Source organism: Salvelinus alpinus, chromosome 18 (assembly GCF_045679555.1).
Source record: "Salvelinus alpinus chromosome 18, SLU_Salpinus.1, whole genome shotgun sequence".
Classification (NCBI taxonomy): Eukaryota; Metazoa; Chordata; class Actinopteri; order Salmoniformes; family Salmonidae; genus Salvelinus; species Salvelinus alpinus.
Window position 1 is genome coordinate 6955539 of NC_092103.1, and position 13696 is coordinate 6969234.

The 13696-nt window shown below is 44.9% G+C and overlaps 1 protein-coding gene across 1 annotated transcript in view; it reads right to left on the reverse strand.

The window, feature by feature from the left end:
* Positions 1 to 2292: 2292 nt before the first annotated feature.
* Positions 2293 to 13696, reverse strand: part of LOC139543617 (long-chain fatty acid transport protein 4-like) — a 33119-nt gene continuing 21715 nt past the window's right edge. The window contains exons 8-13 of the mRNA XM_071349881.1: positions 10648 to 10857; positions 10077 to 10203; positions 9574 to 9711; positions 9029 to 9193; positions 6653 to 6799; positions 2293 to 6360 (exon numbers count right to left, since the gene is read on the reverse strand). Of these exons, the coding sequence (XP_071205982.1) occupies positions 6203 to 6360; positions 6653 to 6799; positions 9029 to 9193; positions 9574 to 9711; positions 10077 to 10203; positions 10648 to 10857 (945 nt within the window). The 3' untranslated portion in view covers positions 2293 to 6202. The remainder of the gene's footprint in view (positions 6361 to 6652; positions 6800 to 9028; positions 9194 to 9573; positions 9712 to 10076; positions 10204 to 10647; positions 10858 to 13696) is intronic.

The window sequence follows — 13696 nt, forward strand, 5'->3', positions numbered from 1 at the left end:
AGAGGTCCCGCCCCTCTGACCTTCTCCTCCAATGGGTTTTGAGAATGAGGCGAGTAGAGAGGATGCGAGGAGTACGCAATTGAGATTCTCCCAGAAATCACATAGCATATTCATTGCAGATTTCTAGTACTACATTCTACTTCCTTTTCCCAGTAGCATCGGGGTTTCATGATTGGCTCATGCATACCATATAACATGGTATCGAGCATTATTTACTGGCTATTTGAGAGACTTCACTTCATTGAGCATACGCTGAGGACAGTGCTCAGCTGCAGCAGGTAGAGAGGGAACGATAGGCAAGTTGGTTCCTGAATCCTTGTGGAACATTCCTGAAGGACATGGAATTGCTGAAAATTCTTTATTACAATTCTGAGAGGAGAACAAAGAAGACCCAGCTTCAAATACATCAGTCGTAGGATTCAGACAGATAAAGGGACATTTGTGCTTTTTTAAACAATTATTCAATTCACTGTTTGTCTTTTTACCAACCAAGAAGCCTTTGTTTTTGACTGAGTCATACACTGGGCAACACTGTCAGAAGAGCAACACGTCATTTTACAATATTAAATAAAAATAAAAAAGACAATTTAAATCCTATTTATTAATATGGATTCACCATTGCCAATATGTTTGTATGCATGATTTATAGCCAGCTAGTCTTTTATAGGCAAGAGGATATCAGCATCCTCACTACCCCATGATAGGTTTCGGTGTCTGATGCAGTTGTCTTGACTGATCAAGGGCTAGTGCATAGAGAAAACAAGAAATATCGAAATATGGTTAACTGCATACTTGGAGTGTGTCTGAAAGTGGGCATTGCAAAAGAAGTGGATGGATCAATAGCGACGGGTGTAACATCAGTGGATGGATCAATAGAGACGGGTGTAACATCAGTGGATGGATCAATAGAGACGGGTGTAATATCAGTGGATGGATCAATAGCGACGGGTGTAACATCAGTGGATGGATCAATAGAGACGGGTGTAACATCAGTGGATGGATCAATAGAGACGGGTGTAACATCAGTGGATGGATCAATAGCGACGGGTGTAACATCAGTGGATGGATCAATAGAGACGGGTGTAACATCAGTGGATGGATCAATAGCGACGGGTGTAACATCAGTGGATGGATCAATAAGCATGACGGGTGTAACATCAGTGGATGGATCAATAGAGACGGGTGTAACATCAGTGGATGGATCAATAGAGACGGGTGTAACATCAGTGGATGGATCAATAGCGACGGGTGTAACATCAGTGGATGGATCAATAGAGACGGGTGTAACATCAGTGGATGGATCAATAGAGACGGGTGTAACATCAGTGGATGGATCAATAGCGACGGGTGTAACATCAGTGGATGGATCAATAGAGACGGGTGTAACATCAGTGGATGGATCAATAGCGACGGGTGTAACATCAGTGGATGGATCAATAGAGACGGGTGTAACATCAGTGGATGGATCAATAGAGACGGGTGTAACATCAGTGGATGGATCAATAGAGACGGGTGTAACATCAGTGGATGGATCAATAGAGACGGGTGTAACGTCAGTGGATGGATCAATAGCGACGGGTGTAACATCAGTGGATGGATCAATAGAGACGGGTGTAACATCAGTGGATGGATCAATAGCGACGGGTGTAACATCAGTGGATGGATCAATAGAGACGGGTGTAACATCAGTGGATGGACCAATAGCGATGGGTGTAACAGTAGCACTCCATTATCGGTTCGACCGGCCATAGCCAGGTGTACCGCGGGTCAGCTTACATTGCAGGTTAAGAGAACTAACGTAGCAGGATAGGAGAATTCACGTAGCAGGTTAGGATAATGAGGTTAAGGTTCGGAAAAGGGTTAGGGTGAGCTAAAATGCGTAGCAGGTTAGGAGAATTAACGTGACATGTTAGGAGAATTAACGTGTCAGGTTAGGAGAATGAGGTTAAGGTTAGGAAACGGATTAGGCTTAGCTAAAATGCTACAGTTGTCCACAATCGAGTCGTGGTGAGGCCAAATCAGCCCCGCCAAACAGTATTGAGTGGCAACAAACCTGCCCAATTAGCTGGTTCGCTTTCCATATACCCACTTCTGTTGATCCTCCCACGTCTGTTTACAAGCCCATTTTCAGACACACTCCGTCTATGCAGTTACCCATGACTCCAAAAATCACCTAACATATTCAATGCAGGCTTCTAGTTCTACATCCTACTTCCTGTTTGTCAGTATCATCGGGTCTCATGATTGGCTCAAGCATACCATACAACTGATATGAACCAATCATAAAAAAGCAACGTATAGAGCATTATTTATTTACCATTTGAGACTCGTCACTTCAACACAATATACAACCAAGGTAAACAAAGTAAGTTTCCATTCATCAATCTGTTTTATTCATTATCCATCATCCCAGTAACCCAGTACTATAGAAGAGCAACGCATTGATATTTCAACAATATATTTTATAAATAAATCAGACATTCGTTGATACAGTTTGTTAGTAGAACATAATAATAATGTTTACTCCTATTGAATGAGGGTTCACTGGTATGGTCGGCAGCGGCCAGGATGATTTTGCTAGGAAACAGCGCCCCCCTCTGGTTAAAGACCTGACCAACACCCTGTCCCTCTCGCACATTACAATACCTCCCATTGGTTTGTGACACATTTGCCCTGTCCAGAAACAACTCCTAGCCTCTTACCGCTTAGTGAGTAAGTTCTACACAACTTCCCTAGGAGCTAGAGAGTTGTTGCTGGACATCACCAAACAGAGTAAACTGATCACCTCAGAGAGTCTGTGACACTCACACTGTTGTGTGAGTGTCACAGACCCTCTGAGGTTATCAGGTTATCAGTATGTCTCTCTATTCAGTGTCACAGGAATAAGATAGCAGTACTAAAGACAACACTGACATTGGGATGTGTGGGTACTATATAGGCCTATTCTCTGTACATGCGTGCCCACAAGGCATTAGAAACAGCGGCATCAAAGTTACAGTGCAAAGCAACAGTATTGATGTAATGGCTTGTAAAGTTAAGCACGTGGGCATTATTCATACTAATCTCAAGTTTCCACATATTTTATTCTGCTGGGGACAGAGCAGTCTGGGGACGAGACTGCTTGCTGTTTGGGGTTTTAGGCTGGGTTTCTCTACATCACTTTGTGACATCTGCTGATGTAAAAAGGGCTTTGTAAATACATTTGAATGATTGATTGACTGGGGACAGATTGACAAGAGATATATTGGAATGGAATGTAGTTCTGGTGGAATGTAGGACTAAACCTGTATCTTAAGCGGTTGTACTGTAGCGATCCAAACAATACACTCTGATATTGCCATACTCTCCTTCGACTTTCATCTGTGTGTGTGTCACATTGTGACCAATGCAAGACAGGTATGAAAACAGAGAGGGCCTCCGCACAACAGACTGTATAGAAGGGCTGGAGTTTGGCGCCCTCCAGTGGTCAGGGGCTGTCATAGGTGTGGGTGCTGGTCAACGGTCTAACAGGCAGACAAAGTCGTGGAGCCCCTTCACTCACTTCCAGAATCCTGATACATTAAAGCTTTGACTTCACACAGAGAAAATAACAAACAAACAAACGCAACGCATAGCTCTGACACAGTCAATGCACATTCAAATAAGGAATAATTCATACTTAAAAAAATTATAATTTAAATTCCCCCAAAAAGGAAGTGGGAACCACATGAGGTGCATCTCAATAGTCTAAAATAGATCCCGCTCCTTGTCTCCTCTCCTTTAACACAACAGGTTAGGTGAAAGCAATACGGCTATGGCTGTTTTTCACTTGTCTCCACTCCTTTCATATCAGTGCAGATTTAAGGAAAGTAGACAAGCGAGGAAACCACTTCAGACTATTGCCCAATGCCCATCCAGATTCCTCTGGGGCTGCCCAGTCATGCGCCACCTTGTGGTCATACTATCCTATGACACCCCAGGATCAAAAACATCATAGCAGCATTCTCATAAATAACCCCCAAAATGTATATATTCCTCTTTTCAACATAATTATTGGTCTAATTGTTTCCTTCTTTGAACATTTTTCCTCTAAACATTGTGAGCAACAAAACGATCATCACTAATAATAAATACACAAAATGATGGACAGAGCTGGAGAGCAATGTCATCACTTCCTCTTCCTCATCATCCCGGTGTGCACGTACGTGTAAGACGACAGACACGCCAGACAGGAGACAAAGGGGAGGAACCTGGGATAGATAGCAAACTGCACTACCCATGATCCTCAGCTTGGTAGGAGAGTCATTCTCCCCTGGCCTCCAAAATCGACTTCACACAGACAGGATATTTGGCTTGCCAAACAGGCTCCTGATTTGTTTGCTTGTTTCGAGAGGACATGGAGACAGAGCGTACACTGACACTCGTCGGAGTGGAGACAGTACTAGTGCATTATGTGCTCTGAGAAAAATAACAGCGTGACAGAAAATGTCTAGCCATAAAAGAAGCAAGGATCCAAACAGAAGTGTCTGGGTGGGATGAGAGTGTGAGGTACTTGGTGGGAGACGTGCCCAACGGGAGTGAGGGGGTGGGAATAACATGACGGAGAGTTGAATGAATAAGTAAGGATAGAGATTGAGGGAATAGGGTGCTACGGGAGAGAGACTGAGGGGAGAGACTATGGGACAGAAGGGAGTAAGGGGTGAAGGAGTAGGGTGTTATGGGACAGGGCCTGTGAATCTGAGTTGGTAAACTCACAGTGAAGGCACAGTGCTCTGTTCAGTGTGTGGATCATTCATGCTGCTGAAGAAGATGAAACAAGAATGAAGAAGAACAAACAACGATGACGAAGAGAATGATCTTTACCCTTTCCTCTCAACTCTTTTGGATCGTTTGGTTTGCTGCACCAGAGTCTGAGAGAGTGTTGAATTCCTTCTGTAGCACCAGATTACTCTGCTCATATTAAATCCTCAACAACACCTCTACAGAGACAGACAGAAGTCGGTGCTTTTCAATTCAGCTCTCTCTTTGTCCGGCTTTAAAATATCCACTATGCCATACCATTTAGGCCCAACCTGCACAATACTGACAGAAACCCTCCCCATCTTATCAGAACATTCAGAAACAGAATCTTCTACCCCAGAATCAGAACCTTTCAGAATCAGAATCTTCTATCCCAGATTCAGAACCTTTCAGAATCATGTTTGAAACTGTGAGAGTTATGTGTTCCAGCGAATAGAACCCCGTAAGGTAGTGGGGGGGGGGGGAGGTCAGGAGAAAGCCGAGCGCAATCGTGGACATAGCATAACATGGTTAGCATTTTGATTAGCATTTTATTAGGAACTTGATGTTAAACATCATCGTTTATTTTTAAATATGTAAAGACTACTCTACAAATTAAATATATTTGGTGTAATGCAGACATATTTCAATATTATAGAGAGCTTCTTCTCAGATCACCTTATGGCTGGCTGAGTATTGATCTGCCAATGCTGGATCCCAGTTTCAACCACATGTGAATCTCCCTCCACTGACATACAGTACAGCAAGCCTAGAGGCTGTATGTCTAACATGGATGGGCAGACCTCACACCACTAAAACCAATCTGTCATTTTGTGTCACAACAGAAGCCACTGGTCACTGACTGGGCATGGTTCAGGCCGGGCCTCAGATGGAGTGACCTCATCAACATTAGACAGACAAACCGACAGACCAATAGGAGTGTTTCCTTTGTTCAATTCACGTTCCTTCATTGTGCCATGTTCATGTTCCTCTAACTAGGTCTTTTTTAAAGATTTGGAGTAAGTTATTATGTTTCTGCATTCTGGAGACATGCCACATGCCCCTCTCAGCGAACAAGTTCTGTCCTTCCAGCGAGCGCTCCTCTTGGTCCAGGTCAGGTGAAGCTCTGGGGTAGGGGGGGTGAAGGGTCGGAGGAAGTGCCTCAGGGGTCAAAGGGCAAAGGGCGCTCTAGGTGTATCATGGGATATGGTGTCAGATTGGCTTGTCATGTGTTCCAGATGAGACCCAGCTGCCCCTTTCTGGTTGCTGAGGTAACGAGGGGCGTGGGCTTAGAGAGAGCAGAGAGGGGAGTTAGAGTTTTCCTGGGGGGAGGGAGAGTGACTTCAGGTATAGGGGTGTTTCTGTGTGTGGGGGGGTGGATAGGGGTGGTTTAGGGATATTGGCTGGGGGGGGGGGCAAAGAGTGACCAGATCAGATCTCACATTTACAGTTTCTGCTTCCCTGAGATGATGCTGCTGTAGAGCTCCTGGTGCAGCTCCACATAGCGCCCCCTGCTGGGGTCAAGGAAGTACAGTTTGTTTGACGTCATGCTTGGGTCAAAGCCCTCCCGCCGCATCTCTGTCTTCTGGAACTTATAGGTGCCTGGAGGAGGAGAGTGAGGGAGAAGAGGAGAGGTGGTAGAGCGGTAGAGAGGTGAATTAGAGACCAGTGGATGCTGCAGAGGGGAGGACGGCTCATCTCCTGAAGTGTGCACTCGTTCACTACTTTCCCACAAATCTAAAAGCATTGGATTGCTGGAGGCATGGGCTAGTGGGAGTTTCCACCACATTTCTTATACCAGTAAATTCATTTCAAAGCAGTAAAGGGAAGTGAACAAATGCACACTTTGGGAGGAAGGAGAGATCATTGGGACACAGCTCCAGACTGAACCCACCTGTCTTGTTGACCTCGTTGAGGAAGCGTAGGAAGACGGGTCGTGCGTATGGCGGCAGGGCTTTCTCCAGATCCTTCCCAAACTTTTCCAGGTCTGTAGACCTCTCTGGATCTGCTACGGCAGCCATCCCAGCCTTCCCCTCGGCTCCTGAGGCAACATAAAACCCAAAAGCTTTTATTTTTTTATGGTACGGCCATTTAATTAACCTTGATTTAACCAGGAAAGACCACTGAGGTTATACAACTCTTTTGAAAGGGCGACCTGTACATACAATTAGTGAACGATCAAGTCATTCACATCTGTTGTAACAACCAAGAGACGGCTGGAATTTCCTTGGAGGAAAACATGCTTTAGTGATGACATCATGGGTCAAACATTCCAAACCCTGTCTGCTGCTGCTCAGTGCTCACCACATTACCGCCAGTAGGCTACATGGTCGGTCGGCAAAACTCACTCAAGCAGACAGACGTGACTAACAACATCCTTGAAAGCGCAAAGCAAAGCACACGCCCTTGACACGCCCTTGGCACGCCATTGGCAGTCACAGCACTGTAGTTCCTCCTCTCCTCCCATCACCAGAAGCGGGGAGAGTTTCACACGGCGACTCAGTCCGACGCCACTCGCAGAGCAGCAAAGTGCTTCATTTGACACATTTTGTTTGGTCACATACAGAAGAAACATCGACTGGCTGTGTGGCTGGGTTGTCCACAGAAGGCAGAAAAGTGCCAGGGTAGCTACGAACCTTTCTGTGGGGAAACGATAATGCTCAAGAGATGGGGGGAGGGCATGGGTTTTATGCAGTTGTTTGATGAGTTTTGATAACATGGATTTATGTCCCCACTGCTGAAAAAAAGAGCTGTGTTGACCTAGGGTGGTCTAGCATCCTTAGGTAATATATATAGGAGCAGGCTCAAGGGGGTGGGGGTGTCCACGTCACCCAGTTCAATAGCCAAACACGCACAGGATGCACAACCAGAATACAAAATGGGGAATTTATTAGGGAGATTTGCATACTGTGGGAAAGGGGGGGGGGGGGGAATTCAGAGACCAGTTCAGAGTCCACAATCCATTCTAGTTGTCCGTTCCGTTCTCCAGGGGTAATCCTAAACCTCGGGTCCTCAGCCAAACTGGTTCGGTACACAGTGGGGGGGGGGGGGTAATCAGACAGTCCAGGTCACAAAGGTAATATAGATCGCACGCCTCTTCCTGTTTGTGCAGCCCACTTCCTCTTTTATCCCCAAGCACTCCACGGCTTAATGATCCACAGGCTTGCCTCGTTGGGGCAGGAAGTCCATATAAGGCTATACATGCCCCTCTCTCCCTGCCGCCTGCCACAGTATATATACCGTTTGGTTCTGAAAATATGAAATATACTTATTCATGTCACTGAGGGAGAGAGGGGAATGTATAATGTTTACATTCTGTCCGGATGTGTCATTGTTAGCTATCAGGGATCCTATGGGAGGAGAGACACAGTCTGGTACGAGTCAACATGACAGCTGTGAGTTGGGGAGGAGTGAGCACTTTGGGGCAGAGGTCAGGTCAAATGAAGTGAGGAAGAACAGATCTCACTAAGGTTCTGTCGAGCAACAGAGTTGCATTGGCTGTTCAGATGTGTAGGAGGAGACTCAGCCTAGGAGAAAGGGTTAAATACCAGCGCTTGTGTGATTATGTATTTTGTCTTTATGCAGCTGTATCGACCCAATGTGTGAATAAACTTGGTTTGAGCTTTATTAATAAGCATCCGTGAGTTTTAATAGGTTAATTTAGAACCTAACAATACTGAACAAAAATAAAAATGCAACATGTAAAGTGTTGGTCCCATGTTTCATGAGCTGAAATAGAAGATCCCAGAAATGTTCCATACGCACAAAAAGCTTATTTCTCTCCAATTTTGTGCACAAATTTGTTTACATCCCTGTTAGTGAGCATTTTATCCTTGGTCAAGATAATCCATCCACCTGACAGGTGTGGCATATCAAGAAGCTGGTTAAACAGCATGATCATTACACAGGTGCACCTTGTGTATAATAAAAGGCCACTAAAATGTGCCGTTTTGTCACACGACACAATGCCACAGACGTCTCAAGTTTGTGGGAGCGTGCAATTGGCATGCTGACTGCAGGAATGTCCACCAGAGCTGTTTCCAGATAATGTCATGTTAATTTCTCTACCATAAGCTGACTCCAACGTCGTTTTACAGAATCTGGCATTAGGTCCAACCAGCGTAACAACCGTAGAGCAGAATTTATTTCAATTGACTGATTTCCTTATATGAACTGTAGCTCTGCAAAATCTTAGAAATTGTTGCATGTTAGGTTTATATTTTTGTTCAGTATATATATATATATATATATAAGATCTGTGTTACTGTACCTGGGACCCCGACTCCGTAGACCACCACGTCCTTCATGTCCAATAGACGACTCAAGGTCCCCTCCACTTCCGTGGTCGACACGTTCTCTCCCTTCCAGCGGAACGTGTCCCCAGTACGGTCCTTAAAGTACATGTAACCATACTGGTCCATGATGAGGACATCGCCTGGAGGGAGACAGGGGTAATAAGCATAAGAATGTGTGTGTGTGTGTGTGTGTGTGTGTGTGCATGCATGCGTTTGTAAAGTACAAGTAACCATACTGGTCCATGATGCCTCAACACCAGAATGTGTGTGTGTGTGTGTGTGTGTGTGTGTGTGTGTGTGTGTGTGTGTGTGTGTGTGTGTGTGTGTGTGTGTGTGTGTGTGTGTGTGTGTGTGTGTGTGTGTGTGTGTGTGTGTGTGTGTGTGAGTGAGTGAGTGTGAGAGAGAGAGAGATAAAAATAGGGGAAAGTGAGAAAGAGGGAGAAAAGGAGAGAGAGAGCAAGAAATTGATTGATTGATACAGGGGGGGGGGATCTAATGATAAAGTTTAGTAGCATTTTACCTGACAGATAGGCACTGTCTCCCTTCTTGAAGACGTTGTTAGCGATCTTCTTGGTGGTGGCTCCTTCGTTCACGTAGCCATCAAACCTTCTCAGGGGATCATTCTGAATTATCCTACCAACCAACTGGCCGGGCTCACCTAGACAGACAGACACAGAGACAGAGACAGAGACAGAGACAGAGACAGAGACAGAGACAGACAGAGACACAGACTCTATTACATAAAGCAACAGGCCTGGTCAACTCAACTACTGCAAACATAAGAAACACAACATTTTAGTCACATCGACCTTTTGTGCAACCTTGCTGCTTTTGTTAACAAATGTTAACTTAACCAAGTAAACACAGTGTGCGGTTGTCCATTCCACCAGTTTGCTTTGGGTTTCGCTTCTCCTAATGTACATCGGTGAACTAAAATGTGACTTTAGGTGGGCAAAACTAAATATTCAAGCACTGTAAAACAGGTATAAATAGGTATAGAATGGGTATCGGGCGGTGACATACCAGGCTTGCATGGGATGCAGACTCCATCGGGCCCTCTAATGAGCTCCATAGTCTCTTCGTCCACCTTCACCAGTCTGATGGGGTAGATGAAGGGGAGGATCTGGCTGTTGAACCCGCACGCTCCCGTCTGGTGGATAGATAACATTACTACAACGTTACCACAAAACAACTACTGGTCAACCCGATTCAACTACTGTTGAAGACAAACAGTGCACTGAAACTCTGTTAACCTCACAGCTAATAGCTACAAAGGTCAGACGAGGCAAATTAGCGGGAGAATGGAGATACACAGCATGCAGTCCCAAATCAATAAAGAGTGACAACTAATACACTACTTTAACTCCTGACGATTAAATACCATATAATAAACTACAAGACGACTGTAGTTCTTTGAGCCCCGTGACGCCATATTTAAGACCAGGCAGCGTTACAAAGTGGATGTTGATCCCCATGGACTAGATACTATAGTAAAAGACAAGAACATGCTCTGTGAGAGCCAAAAGGTCTAGCTACGCCGTATCATTTGAGATATGGGTTTTGCTCGAACCAAAATGTCCGCCTCGCGCCTCACCATGTTGCCGAAGTTGCCCAGGCTGCAGTTGCACTCTGTGGCTCCGTAGAACTCTGCTATCTGTGGCACGTTGAAGCGAGAGGTGAACTCCTCCCAGATGGACTGGCGCAGGCCGTTACCCAGCGCCATGCGGACCCGGTGTTGCCGCTCTATGTCCTTCACTGGCTGGTTCAACAGGTACCGGCAGATCTCCCCGATGTACTGGACAATCTGGGGAACAGAGGCAATCAGTCAGTCAATCCATCAATCAATCACCAGCACAGCGAGACGAGGGGGTATGAGTGAGGAACTACAACACCTGGCCACACACCACTCTTAACACCCTTGCTTTATTATTCCCCAAATCTTCTTGAGCTACACTACCGTTCAAAGGTTTTGGGGCCACTTAAGAAACGTCCTTGTTTTTTGTCCATTTAAAATAACATCAAATTGATCAGAAATACAGTGTAGACACTGTTAATGTTGGAAGTGACTATTGTAGCTGGAAACGGCAGAATTTTTATGGAATATCTACGTAGGCGTACAGAGGCCCATTATCAGCAACCATCCCTCCTGTCTTCCAATGGCACGTTGTGTTAGCTAACAGCGCCAACTGGCTCTAACCAGAATAGAGAGAGGAGTGGGACAAGTAAGAGCAAGAGCAAGCAAGAGGACAAGTACATTAATGTCTAGTTTGAGAAACAGACGCCTCACAAACCCTCAACTGGCAGCTTCATTAAATAGTACCCGCAAAACACCAGTCTCAACATCAGCAGTGAAGAGGCGACTCCGGTATGCTGGCCTTCCAGGCAGAGTTGCAAAGAAAAAACCATATCTCTCTCCAGTGTCTGTGTTCTTTTGCCCATCTTAATCTTTTATTTTTATTGGCCAGTCTGAGATAGGGCTTTTTCTTTGACACTCTCCTAGAAGGCCAGCATCCCGGAGTCGCCTCTTCACTGTTGACGTTGAGACGGATGTTTGTGGGTTCTATTTAATGAAGCTGCCAGTTGAGGACTTGTGAGGCGTCTGTATCTCAAACTAGACACTCTAATGTACTTGTCCTCTTGCTCAGTTGTGCACCGGGGCCTCCCACTCCTCTTTCTATTCTGGTTAGAGCCAGTTTGTGCTGTTCTGTGAAGGGAGAAGTACACAGCGATGTATGAGATCTTCAGTTTCTCGCATGGAATAGCCTTCATTTCTCAGAACAAGAATAGGCTGATGAGTTTCAGAAGAAAGTTCTTTGTTTCTGGCAATTTTGAGCCTGTAATCGAACCCACAAATGCTGATGCTCCAGATACTCAACTAGTATAAAGAAGGCCAGTTATATTGCTTCTTTAATCAGAACACCAGTTTCCAGCTGTGCTAACATAATTGCAGAAGGGTTTTCTAATGATCAAATAGCCTTTTCAAATTATAAACCTGGATTAGCTAACACAACGTGCCATTGGAACACAGGAGTGATGGTTGCTGATAATGGGCCTCTGTACGCCTATGTAGATATTCCATAAAAATCATGCCGTTTCCAGCTACTAAAGTCATTTCCAACAATAACAATGTCTACACTGTATTTCTGATCAATTTGATGTTATTTTAAAGGACAAAAAAGTTGCTTCTCTTTCCAAAGCAAGGACATTTCTATTTGACCCCGAACGGTAGTGTATCTTTGGGTACTTCTGTAGAAAAATAGACAACAACCCGCTTTTATAATGCTGTCTACAACCTTTTGCAGAGCCCTTACCCAAAACATTACTTCGGATTTCACTACTTAGACATCCTGAACAGATTTCTACCAGACCCCTAATCCTAAAACCAAACCTCCCTGAGCTATCGTTGAGCTTTTCTGTAGATTATTTTATTTTTATTTTTTTTTCACCTTTATTTAACCAGGTAGGCTAGTTGAGAACAAGTTCTAATTTGCAACTGCGACCTGGCCAAGATAAAGCATAGCAGTGTGAACAGACAACACAGAGTTACACATGGAGTAAACAATAAACAAGTCAATAACATGGTAGAAAAAAAAGAGAATCTATATACAATGTGTGCAAAAGGCATGAGGTAGGCAATACATCGAATAATTACAATTTAGCAGATTAACACTGGAGTGATAAATCATCAGATGATCATGTGCAAGAAGAGATACTGGTGTGCAAAAGAGCAGAAAAGTAAATAAATAAAAGCAGTATGGGGGGTGAGGTAGGTAAATTGGGTGGGTAGTTTACAGATGGACTATGTACAGCTGCAGCGATCGGTTAGCTGCTCGGATAGCAGATTTTTAAAGTTGTTGAGGGAGATAAAAGTCTCCAACTTCAGAGATTTTTGCAATTCGTTCCAGTCGCAGGCAGCAGAGAACTGGAAGGAAAGGCGTCCAAATGAGGTTTTGGCTTTAGGGATGATCAGTGAGATACACCTGCTGGAGCGCGTGCTGCGGGTGGGTGTAGCCATCGTGACCAGTGAACTGAGATAAGGCGGCACTTTACCTAGCATAGCCTTGTAGATGACCTGGAGCCAGTGGGTCTGACGACGAACATGTAGCGAGGGCCAGCCGACTAGGGCATACAGGTCGCAGTGGTGGGTCGTATAAGGTGCTTTAGTAACAAAACGAATGGCACTGTGATAAACTGCATCCAGTTTGCTGAGTAGAGTATTGGAAGCTATTTTGTAGATGACATCGCCGAAGTCGAGGATCGGTAGGATAGTCAGTTTTACTAGGGTAAGTTTGGCGGCGTGAGTGAAGGAGGCTTTGTTGCGGAATAGAAAGCCGATTCTTGATTTGATTTTGGATTGGAGATGTTTGATATGAGTCTGGAAGGAGAGTTTGCAGTCTAGCCAGACACCTAGGTACTTATAGATGTCCACATATTCTAGGTCGGAACCGTCCAGGGTGGTGATGCTAGTCGGGCGTGCGGGTGCAGGCAGCGAACGGTTGAAAAGCATGCATTTGGTTTTACTAGCGTTTAAGAGCAGTTGGAGGCCACGGAAGGAGTGTTGTATGGCATTGAAGCTCGTTTGGAGGTTAGATAGCACAGTGTCCAAGGAAGGGCCGGAAGTATATAGAATGGTGTCGTCTGCG